Source organism: Barbatula barbatula (assembly GCF_947034865.1).
Source record: "Barbatula barbatula genome assembly, chromosome: 19".
NCBI lineage: Eukaryota > Metazoa > Chordata > Actinopteri > Cypriniformes > Nemacheilidae > Barbatula > Barbatula barbatula.
Genome location: NC_136782.1, coordinates 208,981 through 228,826, shown reverse-complemented (window position 1 = coordinate 228,826; position 19,846 = coordinate 208,981). Strand labels below are relative to the sequence as shown.

Here is a 19,846-nt window from a genome sequence, read left to right as displayed (position 1 = left end):
AAATTATGATGATACAGAAATCATATGGTGATAAGATGGCAGCGGCAGCAGCATTATAGTGCAATAGAAGTGACTATGGATGCCCAGATCACACTTTTTCTGCCCCTATCATTTTTTTTTGAGTATCTGCTGCACACTGCAGGTATATAAATGTCATTATCCTTTATAGAATGCTGTAATATTTTAGTCTAACTTTCAAATAGCAGGATTAGATTAAACATTAAAATGGCCTTCTTTGTCCTCATGAAGAGACAGCATTACAGGGCTTCATTTGACACGGCCTCAAAACTAAAACACTCGACAGAATAGTGCAAGTTCACTCTCATACAGATCTCTGAACTTTGAAATAGGCGCTAATGCTTCTCATCTGTGTCATTAAGTTTGCAAAGCTCCAGAAGAGCGCTGGATGAAGGAAGAAACCAGACCCTAACCTGTGTTCTCCATCACAGCGTCACAGAGCGGAGTGAACTTGCTGTAATCCGTCCACGTCTTTGAGGGTTTGCCATTAAATTGTTATGATTGAACAAAACTCCGTTGGCGAATGCTCAAGCTGCAAAGTTTTTTTCATGTTATAAAAATGTAATCTGGTGTTGTCGTGGACTGTGGTGATGTGGCACACCTCGACTCGACACAAGAGGAAATGTCCATATTAAAACCTTACTAAGCACGAGAACAGACCTGTGGTGTGAGTTTCAATCCTCAGATATATCGGTTCTGCGGTGCAGGTTTACTGCGGTTTGCTTTATCCCTGAAATTCACAGAAATGACAACAGAAATCAGACAGACTTTGAATATTTATTTGAATAGGTACAGAGCCTGTAGTCTGTGTGCAACAGGGTATGTATACCATCTAGTTTTTTTCTTTGAAACTACATATTTGCAAACAAGGAATGCGGTGGGGGAAATGAAACCGAATATAGCCATCAAGAGGTTATGAAAACAGAAAGAAACTGAAAAACGGTGGGAAAGGTGATGGTCGTTTATTTATTCCTGTATGTATCGTTGCTGTAGCACAACACTGGACATCTATAAATAATGATCTACACATCGGGTTTGAGGACGCCTGCAGTAAAGAAAACATGTGCGAACATGGTGAAGAACTGCTTGTCGGCCAGGTCCAGAATTGGGCAGAGACAAAAATTATGACAAACAGCACAGCAGTGTCTCTTAAAAAAACAGCTTACACTTAAACTAAAACTCACTAAAATGAAGTATGCTGTAGTTAAGCACATGCAAAGGAATCTCTCACACATAAAATGGCCATGTGTGTAATCCCTCCCCTCGTGACAACAGACCAGTCAATGATCATGAAAGCGTCCGAAATGTACGACAGCCCAAGATTGTGCAAAGGTACAACCGTGCACAGCGTGTTTTATATGTATTTACACCAGCACTGAGAAACTAAAAAGGAAATAAAAGCCAAAACAGAGGAAGACGAGAAAAGAAACACTTGCACACCGGGGCCAAACGGCACTCGACTATTCCTCTCTACGCCCAGAGCTCCAGTGTTGCCAATAACAAAAAAAAAATCAAACGAAAAGAAATTTAAACGTCATGACATTGTCTTCTTTAGATCACTGATGTCCAGTCAATCCATTGAAGGTGACTGATTATTCCAGGCCAATTCATATTTCGCCAGATTGGTCACCCTCCACACGCGCTGTCGAATTTCTCGTTGTCCACTCATTGCTGCATCTTTACATTCAGTCGTGCATTTTCCAAGTCAGTCAGTCAGTCAGTCAGTCAGTCAAGCGCACGTGTGCATACACCCACCCACACCGTTACGTCCACCCAGGCGGGACCCCACGGGTGTGCAGGGAGAGATCCGTCTCCAGCGCTGAAGATGAACGCATACATACACGCACCCACGCACTCACTCAAAAACACACACTCATCCAGGTGACCTCAGAAGTGTCGGTGAGGTTCTTCTTTATTCTTGCCTCTGATTTCTAATGTGTGACATATTCCTCGTTTTCAATTTGGTTCTTTGAAAAGACAGACGCCAGATCGTTTTTGTGAAGTTCGCTCTCCGAGCGTTCGGATTGGTGGTCGTTTGAAACGTAGTCGTCAGCCACTCACACGCACTCGCATCCACTCAAAGCCATCTCAAACGTCCCGTGGAGCGTTTCCTTCAGAACTCAAATTCTCTTGGATTTGATGCAGCCGTGGATCCCACCAGCCATGCACAACGGATCTCATTTTCTCACACTCTCTCTCTCGCTCGCTCGCCTAATTATTGTTAATGTTGAACAGAGTGCTGCATCACAAACCAAACTCCACATTTCACGTCAACTTCTAGAACTGGAACCCTTCTGCTGGCACGTTGGTAGAGGAATTGAAGCCGTACGTTCCTCCTTGGATGGGCTCAGGAACCAGGTTAGCGTCCTCATCAATCTGAAAGAGATACGAGAGCGATTAGTCAAGATTACTTTCACAACTGAACTGCCAATGGACGGTAGTGCTGGGCGGTATACCGGTTGACACTGAAAACAGTGTGTGTTTTTGTTATTATATACCGCATTAACGGTGCATGTTGCTTAAACAATGAAGAAAATGTGGTGTCATGTACCGGAAACGGGTATAAATCTGGACAATACTGTTATATTATTTGATGGTCATACTGCCCATCACTGACAGACGGTCAAACAATCATCTGATGTTTACTTCATACACTGCATAAAACATTGACAGTGTCTGTGACATCACCCGAAGGTTTCTGAGGAGCTTTTTTGAAGCCTTAAAGGCTGAAATACACTACAAGAGCTTTCCTCAGATTTTCAGTCTGGACTTATTGCAGAAAGTCAATATTGGCGTCACTTTATATATACTCTATACCACTGATTAAGTAATGATAAAATATTATTGCACGTCATGAAGAAAGGCCTTTTAATACAATGTGTACATTAAAATTTGAATAACAGGAGTGTAAATATTAAATAAAACACTTCATTATAACGGGTTTTTTTTACGTTAAAAGCAGTTATGGGGAAGTTTAGGGTAAGAAGAACCCTTGAAATGTGAACTCTGGAGAAGGCAGCACGCTTGTATGTCATTAAGATGCACTCGCGCAATGGAACAATTCAAATCAATGGGTCTCATTCACTAATAATTGCATAGATATTTTGTTTTTATCCATACATTTGAACTTCTCAGGTTCTTTGTCAAGGCAACCTTCTGATCACAAGCCCATCGCTCTAACCACTAGGCCACAGCTGACTTCCCCCTAACCTTTCCTTTACCACCTGTCACCTCTTAAGTCAAAGTTACTCCAGACAAGCCCATGTGACGCTGTCTACAGACGCGCTCTCGCGAGTATATCCAAGTGCACAGACCTCGAATACGGTTCATACACAATAAAACACCTTTAATACGGACACACAGTTTACAGAGTTCTCATCAGCCGGCTGTAAAGCGCTGTGATTCAGAGAAACCTCACAGCTCCAGCTGTAGTCTAACAGATTGTCTTGCTCTTTCACTGTATATGATGAAATCATTTCAAATATATATGTATGTATACAGGTACATTTCAGCACAAACGTTAAAGTGAATCATGATTTGTTCGTGAAAATGTTATTACGCAGGTTTCACTCAAATATTTGTGCGCCGCATGCTCAGTGAATGAGACCCAATGTCTCTTTATGTGGAAAGACTTTTTGACACCAAGCCGACTGGCCTACAACCGTATTCCAAACTGGCTTTATTCATCAGGATAACAATATACTCTGCCCCTGTCGGCCCTGTGTGTGTGCGAGCATGTGATCATGTCAAAAGCAGGTCTTCACGCACAAACATAGGGCAGTGCTAACAGAGGCAGCTCGATAGGATCAAATATTTACATCATTCTTTTTTATATGTAACCAAACATGTATATATAAACAAAATGGCGATATATTGCATGACCTAAAACCACCGAAGTCTATATGTCGCAGGATAAGTCGATAAATAGACTATCATGACAGGGCTGCTAGCCACCAGTCGGTGAATTTAAGTCACTACCTTATTGGTTTCATGTGAGACTGGAAGGTTGCACCTCGATTTACTAGCTTTCTCTAAACCACAACAACACACAAGTGCATAAGCTCTAATGTAAATATTGCGTCTGTGTGTATCGTGACTTGACAGCGTATGGCTTCTCTTGCTCAAATGTATTTTTATTCATTTAAATCTTAACGCTTCGAGTGCTTGAGAATATGGCGGAAGTGTAGTTTTGTAAAACAAATAATACCGAAAGTCAATTGCGTTTGAACGCTTTGCAATAGAACAAGCGCGTCGGTGCTACCACATCACTCTCTCTCACTATGGCATTAAAGGGTTTTAGGTGACTCAGACACGAAGCAGAGTGCGTTCAAATCCTTTCATGCTCAGCTAGCCGTGGATTGTCCTGCTTACATCATGGTCATTTGCCAAGTTAAAGTTGTTATTGACCTTCACAATGTCATTTTCCACAGTTAATCGATTCATTCAACTTATTTGTAAAACTGGTTTGAAACAAGATTGCAGAACTGAAAACAAAAGATAAACATGACAAGAAAATCGGCAGAACACAGAAGAAGGTGTGAGAAAGTATCACACTTACATCATCAGATGAGAAGAACTGATCGATGATTTCATAAGCCAGCTTGTAGATGTCTTCGTTCTCATGATTCTGTAACTGTTCAATCTTCTCCAAACCTGAGCAGATTAAAACATCATCATCATCATCATCATTCATCAAGCTGAAGCTCTGTCAAACAATCCTTTCCATCATGTGTCCTCTCACCTCCACACTCCTCGATGAGGTTAGCGATGGTCTCGGCTTCCTCATCAGCCATCTTGAGAATATTACTGAGCCCGTCCAGAACCACCTGAACCACCTGAGCATCCTTCACTATCAGCAGATTACAGAATGGAGGGATCACCTGCTGTTGGATCAGATACGCCACCTGCAGGACGGGGAGTGAGTTAGGGGTCGTTCACAAGAAACTCCAGGAACATGGGAATGGTACTTGAGAGTTGAGACGTGCTTCTGATAACAAAAATACTGTGCTAACTTGCTACTGTAAAGAAAAGCCTGCAGGCCTTCCACTGCTGTGAAACATTGATGAAAGTTGAAATTCTTTTGACACAACGTCTTAATGCAGAGGTGTGTATGTACCTGATCCTTCCGGCCGCTGATGGTCAGGTTACTGATGGCCCACGCTGCCTCTTTCTGTGTGCCAAAATCCCCCTATTAAACACAAGAGCATCAATTATTATAACGAGAATGGAAACCTTTTAAATGTCATTGGAGAGGGTTAAAGGTCATCACTCACCTTATCCAGCAGCTGAACAATCATGGGCACCAGATTAGCATCAATAACCGCCTGAACCTGCTGCTGATTCCCAGCGGTGATGTTAGACAGAAACCACACTGCCTCCTGTAAAACAAACACACATCAGCGGCAGAGTACAGGATTAAAGACAGCAGGCTGTAGGGTCACAGGCTAAAGGGTGAGAATGATACAGAGGCTTTAAACATTAGCGTGATCAGCTAAATCATTAACATCTCAGTTGTTAGATACAATCACGCGTCACTCGCACCAGCGCCACACCTCTGCGGTCATCATATCCAACACAAATCTTTCTGAGGATCGATCATGTTGTACCTTGTTGATCTTCTCTTTAGGGTGTGAGAGGAGAGCAGGAAAGTGACCCAAAGCGTCACAGTTCAGCACAACCTGAGTTTGTTCATCGGTTCCTGTCACGATGTTCCCCACCGCTCGCAACGCTGCCGTCTGCAAACACACACACACACAAACATGAGCTTTCATTTTTGCAGAACACAGCAGCCAATCACAGCCGCACAAAATAACACGTCACAAAATCTAAAGGCTCAGTCATACCTGAACTTTCACCTCCTGGTGACTGAGTAATGGCACGAGATACGGTACAATCCCCGAGTCAATGACCATCTGAATCTGCTCATTGCCAGCATCGGTGAGATACGACAGAGCCCACACGGTGTCCACCAGAATCTACACACAACACAAACCATCACCACTGGATTCACACAAGCACCTCGTGTTTGATGCTGATGAAGTTTATGGATGGTCATTTTGCTCGATTTGTCTGTGCTCACGCATGTGTTCAAGGCAGCACTTTGTTTGCGTTTTCGACAAACATTGCTTGAACTCCAACGCAATGCTCGACAGTTTGCCAACCCTTGACTTGCACTGACATCAGTGCGTGTGTGTGTGTGTGCGTAACACTTACGTTGACGTCAGTATGGTGAATGAGCACACACAGCGCAGGCAGAATCTGTATGAGGGGAGACACGCACACACTTCCGTCATCATCTGCTCGCTTACATCACATGAGCTTCAAATCTCTTAACCCTCCGACTGCACACACATGTACCTCCTGTATGGTCTCCATCGGTGGAGGAGGGTCTTTGTGACGACACAGGTTCACCATGACCCAGGTGACGTTTCGGAGGAAAGTGATGGGTATGGAGGGGCTGATGAAGGACAGCAGGGGTTTGACCACTCCCAGACTGATGACATAATCTCTGCACTGCGGGCCATCGCCTACAACACCACCATCACACACAGCCTTCACACACGTTCTTTAATAAACACCTACACACTTTGAAAATCACACACACACACACGCATGTAGCTCACACTCACCAATGATGTTCCCTAAAGCCCACACGGCCTGCTCACACACATTCTGATGAGGAGAATGCAGCAACCTCAGGAACAGAGGAACCGCATCTGCTTTAAAGAACACACACACACAACGATGATGATGATAATGATCAGTGCAAACCATCAGCTCTGCACACAGACACGTCCAGAGCGCTCACTCATTGACCTCAGGTCGCTGTAGAGTTCGGCTCAAACCCACTGAGCTGTGATGTGAACCGGGTTGGATTTAAACTCTTATATCACATGCAAAGACAACAGAAAAGAAAATCATCTTGAAACCTAGATTTCTTGAGAACCTCCCACTTAATTAACAAACGTCAAAGTTAAACGATGATGTCGATAAGAGCTACACAGAGACACCTCTTTATACAGCGCGAGCCACAAGGTTATAAAGTCAGGCTAGTCTGATCTGTACAGTGCAAGGTTATGCCTCCTAGCCTTGTTCATATTTGTTTACAACGCCCAGCCCAGCGTAGTGAGTGTCACGTGAGGAAAGTGAAACACTTGTTGGAATCGCAATGCCGGCTCAACATCGTCGTGTCTGTCAGCCATCATCTATCGGCCCAACCCTAATGTTGATGAGTAATCTGTAGTAGTGTGAACGTACTCGACTGCACCACAGCCTGCGTCTGCTCAGACGTGCCCGATGCGATGTTGGTCAGAGCCCAGGCCGCCTCAAACTGAAGGGAGGGGCTACAAGAGACAAAAACACAAAGATGAGCACATGGCATCCAGACGGGTAGTCACATGACACTGGATCTGTAACCGTCAGTTTCTTACTTGTCGTCTCTGTCCAGACAGTGCACCAGGATGGGCAGAATACCAGACTTGATCAGATCATCTATGGGAGGGTTGCGGTCACTCGACAGCAGCTTCCTGATAAACAATGTGGGGGAAAAACAAAAGTTTACACGTCGCACACAGCTCAATACACGAGCTGGGAAATACGAGAGAATACTGACCGCGCGGCCTGCACGGCGCTCAGCTGAATGCCCTGGTTATCACTGGTGGCATTCTACAAACACACACAACATCAACATCATCTCCTGCTGAACGTAAAACATCATCTCATATCTCATTCAGACTTACCTGCACTATGGCTTCCAGAGACGTGTTCTGCTGTTGTGAAGAAAAGAAAACATCCCTCAGGATTACTGAAACACAGATATCCACAATAATGATGATGATGAGAGAAACTTACCGATCTGAAATCTCCATCAGCATCAGAATCATCACAGGCGTCCTCGTGTGGCACGTTCCTTCTCTTCAGGAGGTGTTCGTCTCTCTTATTCTACAAACACACGAGTCATCCGTTCAGACATTACTTCTCACGCACGCACAACTAAATGTGCATTCAGAGAAGAGCCCCTAAAGCTAAAGAGATGGGCAGCTTTATGAGTCATTACCTTTCTGAGTTCAACCACCACTTCTGTCCGCTGTCTTCTCATCGTCTGTACAGGAGAAAACATTACAGTCACTGAATACATCATCATTTCTTTAGAACTTGCACGTCACGTGGTGTACGAAAAAGTCACATGATCCTTGAGGGTATGTTCCGGCATAAAGAATGTAAGGAATTCACATGATGTAATATCTTATATCTAAGATGGCCCGCGTGCAGGAAAACAAACAAAAGTGCAGTATGGGGATTTATAAGGAACAGTGAAGTCATAAAAACATGTTACGAGAGTTTTCTGATCTATTTAACATATCAAATCTTCAAGGATTCTTATCTTATCACTGGTTGGGAAATCTGAAATCGCTCCATCGAGTTTCCAAAAAAGCGACAAGGTACGAGCTGCTGCTGGGATGTAATACAGTTTCAATGACCCCAGAAAAATATGTTTTAATAAGATATGTGGAATCATGTTTTGTAAGAGTCTGTCAATCAAAAAGTGTCGTGCATCGCTGTTTTCGTGGAGGAGGAGGAGGATGACTTCACCAGTAAGGAACAGTGAATCTGAAAAGCATCTCCAACATGATACAGTGTGACAGGGCAACTGCACTGGGATAGTCTTCATCATCATCATCATCATCTCTCACGTGTTACAGTCATAAAGTGATGATCACCAAACACATACTGGAAACTGAAGTTCTCTATCGGTTCATCCAAAACTGAAAGAGATGCCTTCAATTCTGTCCCTCCTCACAGCCCATCCCATAATAACTCACAGCAGCAGATCCACAAACATATACACATTGAAGGTGTGTGACTTCCTCTTAAACACGAGCTGAACGCATCTCAGCCGATCATCCTCACTCATTCATGTCCGTGTGTGTGTGTCGGTATGCGGCTTGTTTTGTTGTGTGAACGTGATCTAGTTAAGCCAGCTAGCGGCTAACACTCGCGTAGCACTGAAGACGATAAACTGACCCAAAGAAAACACACCCTGAACCACAACGGATCCACGCATGACTCCCACAAACACACGACGTGCGTGTTTCAGCGGTGTGTGTGTGTGTGTGTGTGTGCTAATAATCGCGGCATGTTTACTGCGCGGGCCTTTCATTTCGAGGCCTTTACCCACAGCCGCGCCATTACATCCGTGTCATACTGAGCTCTAAACTGATCTCGAGGTCGAATATAACGCAGACTTTATTCCCGTGAAGCGACGCGTGTTCGGTTTGCTCGAAGCTAATGGACTCGTACGCTACGCTTGGGCTAAGGGCACAGTCGGCTAACGCTAGCCGCACGGCTAACATCGCCATTCCACCCGTCTGTGCGACGCAAGCACCCCACGGTCACACAGACGCTCGCATGTTCACATATTTACGGCAGAAAACCCCGCGGCATGACATCATAACGCCGACGTGTATGTGTGAACGTTTATTTCGTGAATTCGCTGTAAAATCGATCGACGTCACAGCAGCGCGCGTGAGTGACTTTACCTCAAGATCTCGCCCTTTATTCTTAAAGTTCTTCAGTCGCTGCTTGTCCAGTTTCTCGCTGTCGCTCATTTTGTCGTTGGTTCTTTACGTTACGATTAATCGTATATACGTTTGTCGTTATCTTCTTCTTCTAACTGTGTCTCGCGCAGCTCCTGTAGATAAATGCTAATGAAGGCGCGATGTATGCTGGGATTGCCGGTGAACGGGGCACCGCCTAGCGCTGGGAGGAGGGGGCATCATGACAAACATTACAGAAAGTTACAATAGTCCCGTGCGCTTCTTTTACACGAGAAACAAAGTTTAGAATGACGCTGTTGTGTTTTATAAGCGTGTCTACAATACTCATTATCTTCCACACGCGGGACTAAAGTCGAAACTGTCCGAGTGTAAAGTGATGCTTAATGCAAAGTATCAAAGTATCGCGGGAGCGACCAAGAACATAAGGCGCATGAGCTCCCGCGAGACTCTGTCTGATATCACGTTCAGAGCGGTCTGCGCAGTGCCGCCAAAGAGTGTAGAAACCCGTCCGAAATCGCGCATTCACTGGGTATGTACTTCATTTCAGTGGCCGAATCAGAATCGCACACTTTCACACTATAACGAAGGCAAAAAGCAGTGGCGTATATGGCCGAAACCTCGGAAATACCCGGCTGGTGCACTACTTCTCGCGAGATTTGGACGTGCGTATACTAATAGGCTTGCTTGAGACGCGCCTCGAGCAGGCGGCTAAGGGAAGGAGTGAAATTAGCTGTGCACTCTCTGGTGTAAACTCTCTGTAAGAAAAAAATGAGATCTTTGCTTTGACAAACGAATGCTTAAATTCCCATAGAACCTCCCATTTACAGTTTACACTTTATCCCAAAAATCTAAGAAATTATAAACAATTGTATGTGATATTTATCCGTCTGGAGGGTTCCCACACTGTGCCAGTTCTGTAACTCCTTTCCAGAAAACACAGAGCATATTTTTCTTTCATTCCGCAAAGTGTTAGAATTCTACATGTCGATTGAAAAATATAAATATGGAAGGAGGTCAAAAGGGTTTTTATTATTTAACTTACTTTTGTTAGCTAAGAATGTCAAGTCAGCTTTATTTATATAGCGCTTTTTACAATTTTCATTGTTACAAAGCAGCTGTACAAGAAAACATTGACTATAAGTAAAACATGAAAGGTTATGGAAGTCAAAATACAGGTCAAATATCAGACACACAATAAATTCCTATATGCAGTGTTAATTAAATAAGACTATCAAATTCTAGCAGCCCCCCCGGCCAGGCAAACAGTGTAAAACAGTATGCAAACGGTGGCGAGGAACCCAAAACTCCATTGGAGGAGAAAAAAACCTCAGAGGGTAACCAGGCCTAACCAGGGGCTTCCAGTTCTCCTCTGGCAAAAACTGCTGCCTCTGCACAAGCTCGACAGTGCTTGCACAACAAGGCAAAATAAAAAAAATTAGATTTAAAATTATCATTAATAATCTAATAGTGGCTGAAGTTTTGTAGGGACGTCACTTCCTTCGTCCAGCATTTTTCAGGTCTGGGAATGGATTGCGCCCTGCCCGCTCCGGTAACCTTGGACTGCATCCTGCCCGCTCTTGTAACCTTGGAACAATGAGACAAGACTGACTGAGAGTAGAGTACTGTTCTGCACTCTTTGATGCAACAAATGCATCAGTTGTTATTGGAAGTGTCCCTGGTTCCGGTTGATCTAACTAGTGCAGCCTAGATCTGTGAAATATATATATTATGATAGTCTAGTGTATGCAAGAGTAAAAAGATGCGTCTTTAGTCTAGATTTAAACTGACAGAGTGTGTCTGCCTCCCGGACAGTGCAGGGAAGACTGTTCCAAAGTTTAGGCGCTAGATAAGAAAAGGATCTGCCGCCTGGACTTGATTTTGAAATTCTAGGTATTACCAACTGACCTGACGCCTGAGAGCGTAGTGCACGTGATGGACTATAATACGTGAGAAGTTCTCTCAAGTAGTGAGGAGCTAAACCATGCAAGGCTTTATAGGTAATAAGCAAGATTTTAAAGTTAATGCAATACTTTATAGGTAACCAGCGCAAGGTTGACAGAACCGGGCTAATATGCTCATACTTTTTTGTACGCGTAAGAACTCGAGCTGCCGCATTTTGGACCAGTTGGAGTTTTTGTAATAGGCCTGCAGGGCAACCACCTAATAGTGCATTACAGTAATCTAGTCTTGATGTCATAAAGGCATGAATTAGCTTCTCTGCATCTGATGGTGACAGCATATGACGTAATTTAGATATATTTTTAAGATGGAAAAACGCAATTTTACAGGTGTTGGCGACCTGGTTCTCAAATGACAGAGTACTATCGAATATAAAGCCAAGATTCTTAGCTGAAGATGAGGGTTTTATGGAAGAACCATCAATAGTTAAGCAGTATTCTTGGTTGTTACGTAGGGCGGTTTTCGGTCCGATAAGTAACACTTCAGTTTTGTCCGAGTTCAATAATAAAAAATTGCTACTCATCCACTTTTTTATATTGACTATGCATTCCACTATTCGATGGAATTGCTGTGTTTCATGAGGCTTCGAGGAAATATAAAGTTGCGTATCATCAGCATAACAGTGAAAGCTTACTCTGTGTCGCTTTATTATATCTCCTAGAGGTAGCATGTATAATGCGAAGAGCATAGGCCCTAAGACTGAGCCCTGTGGTACACCGTACTGGACTTTCGATTTGCGTGATACCTCATTGTTTATTGCTACATATTGAAAACGGTCGCATAAATAAGATCTAAGCCATTTCAAAGCTATTTCCTTAATACCGACATCATTTTCAGGTCTATGTAGGAGCATGCTGTGGTCAATGGTGTCGAATGCAGCACTAAGATCTAGCAGCACCCATAAGGAGATACAACCTCGGTCAGACGCCATAAGCAGATCATTTGTAACTCTAATCAGAGCAGTCTCTGTACTGTGATGTGCTCTAAATCCAGACTGGAAATCTTCAATAATCTCATTCCTTTGGAGGAAGGAGCATATTTGAATTGAGACTACTTTTTCCAGAACTTTAGATAAGAAAGGTAGATTCGAAATAGGTCTGTAGTTAACTAGTTCCCCAGGGTCCAGATGGGGTTTTTTGACAAGGGGCCTTATAACAGCCACCTTATATGCTTTAGGCACATGTCCTAATGTCAGAGATGAGTTAATAATGCTAAGTAGAGGATATATAATTTCTGGGAGCATCTCTTTCAGTAGATTTGTAGGTATAGGGTCTAACATGCATGAAGTTGATTTAGATGATCTAATGATTTTAGAGAGTTCATCGTGATCTATAGTAGACAATAAACGTAATTTCTCCTTAGAGGCGCTGTAGTTCCCTTTCTGTCGGTCTCTCAACGTTGTGTCGAAGCCGACAGATGGGGTTCGCCCTTGAGAACCAATCATCTCTGACTGTTTTGAAAAGGCCAATGAAATTGGCGAATGAAATTTGCATGCCGGGCTCCGCCCCCGGATATCCGGGTATAAAAGGGGAGCCGGCGTGCTCATTCATTCACCTTTTGTTCTTCGGAGCCTTCGCTCGAATGACTGACAGAGCTGAATTCTTGACGTGGTGTAGGGGATTGTCCCTTCCAAGCGATCATCTCCCCGGCGTTTCAGCAGTTCCAGAGGTGTTTTCTGAAAGAGCATGTCCCGCTGCTCTCGTGGTTGCGGTTCCCTCATTGAGGAGGGGGACGGACACGATGCTTGCGTCAGGTGTTTGGGGGTCCAACACGCTGAGGCAGCCTTCGTGGAGTCATCCTGCCCGCACTGCGGGCGGATGGCTATATAGACGTTGCGGTCACGGGTGGCTGCGCTCTCTCGAGAGCCGGCCACCACCTCGTCTGCTTCCCGCCCCTTTTCGGCTCGCTCCCGTCAAGCTGACTCTGTCGCCATCTCTTCCCTTGATGGTGGGGCAGCTAGGGGCTATGTCGATGTTCCCCAGGCTGAACGTGCAGTTGCGGTGCACCTGTCCTTCCAGGCAGTACGAAATACCTCTAATTTAGTTTTCTTAAAGTTGCGCTCCATTTTTCGTGTCGCTTTCTTTAGAGCCTGAGTGAGTTCATTATTCCACGGTGTCGGTCTGTCATTTTAAATCTTCTTTAAGCGCAGAGGAGCAACTAGTGATCATCTGGAGTGATCATTCTGGATCACTCCAGATGATCCAGAATGCGGCGGCAAGAGTGGTCTTCAATGAACCGAAGAGAGCGCATGTAACTCCGCTCTTCATCAGGTTACACTGGCTCCCTGTTGCCGCCCGCATAAAGTTCAAGGCTTTGCTCCTGGCCTACAAGACCAACACCGGATCTGCACCATCGTATCTCCACTCGCTAATGCAGATCTATGTTCCTGCCAGATCACTGCGGTCTGCAAAGGAACAACGACTAGTGGTACCATCCCAAAAAGGAAAAAAGTCACTCTCCCGTACCTTCACTGGATCTGTTCCACATTGGTGGAATGATCTACCAGCTGCTACAAGATCAGCAGACTCTGTTGCCATCTTTAAAAAACACCTAAAAACGCATCTCTTCCGTCAACACGTTGCTGATTGAGTTTTTCCTAATTCTCTTCCCTTTCCTTCTTTAAAAAAAAAAAAAAAAAAAAAAAAAAAAAAAAAAAAAAAAAAAAAAAAAATTACTAACCTCGCTATTCTTAGCTTTTATACTGTGCTAGGCTTTAATGGACTAGTTTGATGCACTTATGTATTTTTCGTTGCCTATGTTGTTATAATTGCTTCCAATGTTTCCTCATCTGTAAGTCGCTTTGGATAAAAGCGTCTGCTAAATGACTAAATGTAAATGTAAATGTAACTATGTCTAGCGTTTCCGAGAAGGTGGCATTAATATTTTCAATGGTAAAGTCAAGATCTTCAACGTTATTACTCATGCTAGAGATTTGAGACAATTCAGGCAAATTATCAAGAAACGCATCTTTTGTAGTCGAAGTTAATGTTCTACAATATTTGTAACTTGGAGTTTGATTTGCCACCATTGGGTATTGAAGCAAGCATGATACCAGATAATGATCTGAGATGTCTTCGCTCTGCTGAAGGATTTTTATGTCGACCACGTTTATACCGTAAGACAATATTAAATCTAAAGTATGATTACGAAGGTGAGTAGGTCCTGACACATGTTGACTAACGCCCATGGAGTTAAGAGTGTCTTTAAAAGCCATTCCTAAAGCATCTGTATCATTATCTACATGAATGTTAAAGTCACCAACAACAAGGACCCTGTCTGCAGCCAGTACTAGTTCTGATAAGAACCCACCAAATTCTTTAATAAAATCTGTGTGGTGCCCTGGAGGCCTATATACAATAGCCAGAATACATTTTAAAGATGTTTTGGCCTTAGTATTAGGTATTGATGCATCAAGTACCATGACTTCAAAAGAATTGTATTTAGAGAAATTGTATTTTAAATATTATACAGTGGACATGGACTAGAAAAATATTATGCAATGGACATGGACTAGAAAAATATTATGCAGTGGGTATGTTCTTATGGAAATATGACAGTAGGTATATACTATGAACAATATATCAAGATGGCTATATACTATGAACATTAATGTACAGGTGGATATGAACAGATAATAATTTAGACTAAACAATAGTGCAAGTGACTTAAGTGTGCATAAATTATTAACATTAGCTATTAAAGTTGCAGTGCAATAGGTTGTTGAAGTTACAGTGCAGTGGATGAGTTATGCAGCTATTAAAGGTATAGTGCAGCATATGAGTTAATGCAGTTATTAAAGTTACAGTGCAATAGATGAGTAGATGCAGTTAATAGAGTTACAGTGCAGTAGATGAGTAGATGCAGTTAATAGAGTTACAGTGCAATAGATGAGTTAATGCAGTTAATAGAATTACAGTGCTGTAGATGAGTAGATGCAGTTAATAGAGTTACAGTGCAGTAGATGAGTTAATGGAGTTATTAAAGTTACAGTGCAGTAGATGAGTCAATGCAGTTATTAAAGTTACAGTGCAATAGATGAGTTAATGCAGTTATTAAAGTTACAGTGCAGTAGATGAGTTAATGCAGTTATTAAAGTTACAGTGCAATAGATGAGTTAATGCAGTTATTAAAGTTACAGTGCAGTAGATGAGTCAATGCAGTTATTAAAGTTACAGTGCAATAGATGAGTTAATGCAGTTATTAAAGTTACAGTGCAGTAGATGAGTTAATGCAGTTATTAAAGTTACAGTGCAATAGATGAGTTAATGCAGTTATTGAAGTTACAGTGCAATAGATGAGTTAATGCAGTTATTGAAGTTACAGTGCAATAGATGAGTTAATGCAGTTATTGAAGTTACAGTGCAATAGATGAGTAGATGCAGTTAATAGAGTTACAGTGCAGTAGATAAGTTAATGCAGTTATTGAAGTTACAGTGCAGTAGATGAGTCAATGCAGTTATTAAAGTTACAGTGCAATAGATGAGTAGATGCAGTTAATAGAGTTACAGTGCAGTAGATAAGTTAATGCAGTTATTAAAGTTACAGTGCAATAGATGAGTTAATGCAGTTATTAAAGTTACAGTGCAATAGATGAGTAGATGCAGTTAATAGAGTTACAGTGCAGTAGATAAGTTAATGCAGTTATTAAAGTTACAGTGCAATAGATGAGTTAATGCAGTTTTTGAAGTTACAGTGCAGTAGATGAGTCGATGCAGTTATTAAAGTTACAGTGCAATAGATGAGTAGATGCAGTTAATAGAGTTACAGTGCAGTAGATAAGTTAATGCAGTTATTAAAGTTACAGTGCAATAGATGAGTAGATGCAGTTAATAGAGTTACAGTGCAGTAGATAAGTTAATGCAGTTATTAAAGTTACAGTGCAATAGATGAGTTAATGCAGTTTTTGAAGTTACAGTGCAGTAGATGAGTCGATGCAGTTATTAAAGTTACAGTGCAATAGATGAGTAGATGCAGTTAATAGAGTTACAGTGCAGTAGATAAGTTAATGCAGTTATTAAAGTTACAGTGCAATAGATGAGTTAATGCAGTTATTGAAGTTACAGTGCAGTAGATGAGTTAATGCAGTTATTGAAGTTACAGTGCAATAGATGAGTTAATGCAGTTATTTAAGTTACAGTGCAATAGATGAGAAGATGCAGTTATTAAAGTTACAGTGCAGTAGATGAGTTAATGCAGTTATTAAAGTTACAGTGCAGTAGATGAGTTAATGCAGTTATTGAAGTTACAGTGCAATAGATGAGTTCCCTTTCTGTCGGTCTCTCGACGTTGTGTCGACAGAATGGGGTTTGACTTGAGAACCTACCTTCTCTGACTGACTTGAACAGGCCAATGAAAATTGGCGAATGAAATTTGCATGCCGGACTCCGCCCCCGGATATCCGGGTATAAAAGGGAGCCGGCGTGCCGCATTCATTCACCTTTTGTTCTTCGGAGCCTTCGCATCCTGATGCTGACGACTCTGCAGATACTATCTACGTGTTGCTGGTCTTACGACGTGGTGCAGCGGACTGTCCCTTTTCCTGTGACTTCCCCTGGGCGTCTCGGCAACTTCCAAGGCATCTCTCTAAAGAGCGAGCCCTTTTCAGGGCTCAATATTTCTTCAGCGCGGCATGTCCCGCTGTGCTCATGGGTGCGGCGCACTCATCGAGGAAGGGGACGGACACGATGTCTGCCTCGTGTGTCTGGGACTCCAGCACGCTGAGGCAGCGTTTGTGGATACATCTTGCCCACACTGCGGGCGGATGGTAATTCAGACGTTGCGTTCACGGGTAGCTGCGTTCTTCCGAGAATCAGCCGCCACCTCGAGTGCTTCCCGTTCTGCGGCAGCAGTGGCATCAGCCCTGCCGTCCGCTTCGGCGAGCACCGAGGGTGATCGGGGAATTACCGTGAGCCTCAATCCGTCAGCCACCGGCTCGCGGACCGTTCACGCCCCGCCTCGCTCGTCTGGCCGTCCCGGAATAGGCGGTACGGCGCCTTGTTCCTCCGTCACGTACTCGGACTCGGGGCGTGACGACGATGAGATGTCGCTCGCAGCATCGGAGGGCGACCTCCTGGCATCCGACATCGACGATTCCTTGGAGCTTCCTCCCCCGGGGGGTCGAGCTCAGGATGAAGCGGACGTCGAGATGTCAGCCATGCTTTCCCGGGCCGCCGCGAGTATTGGGCTGCAGTGCACCGCACTGCCAGGTAAGTCCGCCCAACGCTCGCGGTTGGACACGTGGTATCTGGGGACCGGCCGTGACTCTAAGCCACGGTCGGCACCGGTACCATTCGTCCCGGAAGTGCATGAGAAGCTCAGTCGGACCTGGAACGCCCCCTTCTCGGCGCGTGCACGTCAGACTAGCTCGGTCGCCCTGACTTCCCTCGATGACGGGGCAGCTGAGGGCTACGTCGACATCCCTCAGGTGGAACGTGCAGTCGCGGTGCACCTGTGCCCGCAGAGAGCTGCCACCTGGAGAGATCGACCAAGGCTCCCTTCCAAGGCTTGTAAGTTTTCGGCATCGCTGGTGTCGAAGGCTTACAACGCTGCGGGTCAAGCTGCCTCGGCTCTTCGCGCCATGGCCATCCTGCAGGAGGCCAGGGCATTGGAGGAGTTGCACGAGGGAAAGTCCGACCCTGGGCTACTGCCGCACTGCCACTGATCTCGCTCTTCGGGCGACAAAGGTGGCGGCGCGAGCCCTGGGGTCGTACGATGTCCACACTGGTGGTCCAGGAGAGACACCTTTGGCTGAACCTTGCACAGATGCGGGACGCTGAGAAGGTTCGCTTTCTCGGCGCTCCCATCGCGCAGGGTGGGCTGTTTGGTGATACGGTCGAGTGCAGCAGTTCTCGACTGTACAGAAGCAGACGGAGGCGATTCTGCCCCGCCGCGACCCGGCCGCCTATCGTCCGTCGAGGTCCCGCGCGGCGTCTGCTTCCCAGCAGCCCCGCCCCTCTCCGACTCAGACTCCGGCTCCAGCGCCCCCTGCACAGGCGGCCTCCCGGAGAAGGATGTCGAAGTGGCGAGCACCATCCCGTCACCAACCTCCGCGGAAGCAGAAGTGTTCTGACGGGGTGAACCCAGGGAGATCGAGTTCACCGGGCCCGACCCGAGCAACTACATCGCTAGAGGGTCGGACTGGGACGGTGCCTGCCCCGTCCCAGCAACACCAGCCGGGGCCCTTTCAGGGCCTGGTGCCCACATTCTCGCAGAAAGAGCTTTCTCTCTCCCTGGGTCTTTCTCACAGCCGCTCTCACCCTCCGCAGGACGGTGCTCGGCAACCCCACGTTGTGTTTCGGCGAGACACACGGTTGGGTATACTCTCAGTGGCCACCAGCACCCTCAGTCAGACGGTGCGGTATGCCGCGATATCGCCCGACAGGCACCTCGGCAGAGCCGCTCTCCTCCCCGGGGTCCCCCCCGCGTCGAGGGAGCCGTACTGCCAGCCATCGAACCACCCCCCACGGGGGCAATGACTCAGATCGAACCTCTGGTCCCCTGTCTCGGTACCTGGGAGCCTGGTTGGCTCTTCCCAGACCAGCACGGTGGCTAGAGCGAACGATCCGTCTCGGCTATGCGATTCAGTTCGCCAAGCGCAAGTTTCGGGGCGTCCTCTTCACCTCAGGGGAGGGGTAGATGCTCCCGTGCTTCGGGCCGAGGTCGCTACCCTTCTGGCGAAGGGGGCGATCGAGCTCGTCCCTCTGGCCGAGATGTACTCCGGGTTTTACAGCCCGTATTTCATTGTCCCCAAGAAAAGTGGCGGGCTGCGCCCCATCTTGGACCTGCGTACCCTGAACAGGCACCTACACAAGCTGCCGTTCAGGATGCTAACGCAGAAGTGCATTCTGACGTCCGTCAGGCGTCAGGATTGGTTCATGGCGATCGACCTGAAGGACGCGTACTTCCATGTGTCCATCCTCCCTCGTCACCGGCCGTTCCTACGGTTCGCTTTCGAGGGACAGGCATATCAGTACCGCGTCCTCCCATTTGGTCTGTCCCTGTCTCCTCGAGTCTTTACGAAGGTCGTGGAGGCCGCCCTCACTCCCCTCAGGGAGCAGGGGGTGCGCATACTCAACTATCTCGACGACTGGCTCATCTTGGCGCACTCGCGAGATCTGTTGTGTACACACAGGGACCTGGTGCTCCGGCACCTAGACCATTTGGGGTTACAGGTCAACCGAGAGAAGAGCAGGCTCTCCCCTGTGCAGAGCATCCTTTTCCTCGGTATGGAACTCGACACTGTCTCCATGATGGCACGTCTTTCTTCCGAGCGTGCCCAGTCGGTGCTGACCTGCCTGAGGAGCTTCAGGCAG

The 19,846-nt window shown here is 45.4% G+C and overlaps 1 protein-coding gene across 4 annotated transcripts; it reads right to left on the bottom strand.

Annotated features, from left to right (window-relative positions):
- Nucleotides 1-776: 776 nt before the first annotated feature.
- kpna4 (karyopherin alpha 4 (importin alpha 3)) lies at nt 777-10,174 on the bottom strand. 4 transcript variants are annotated; one of them, XM_079482176.1, is made up of 17 exons: nt 9,558-10,174; nt 8,075-8,119; nt 7,870-7,959; nt 7,758-7,787; nt 7,631-7,683; nt 7,449-7,544; nt 7,276-7,361; nt 6,648-6,737; nt 6,376-6,545; nt 6,232-6,276; nt 5,862-5,993; nt 5,625-5,753; nt 5,292-5,396; nt 5,135-5,206; nt 4,760-4,922; nt 4,577-4,671; nt 777-2,394 (listed from the first exon to the last, which is right to left on the bottom strand). In XM_079482176.1, exons 1-17 carry the CDS (start codon nt 9,624-9,626, stop codon nt 2,296-2,298), a joined length of 1,569 nt encoding a protein of 522 aa, XP_079338302.1. In that variant the 5' UTR covers nt 9,627-10,174; the 3' UTR covers nt 777-2,295. The 4 variants fall into 4 exon arrangements, with proteins under 4 accessions (XP_079338302.1, XP_079338303.1, XP_079338304.1 ...); XM_079482177.1 differs by having other exon boundaries at nt 6,648-6,734; nt 9,558-10,140; XM_079482178.1 differs by having other exon boundaries at nt 7,758-7,784; nt 9,558-9,735.
- Between the last annotated feature and the right edge of the window lie 9,672 nt (nt 10,175-19,846).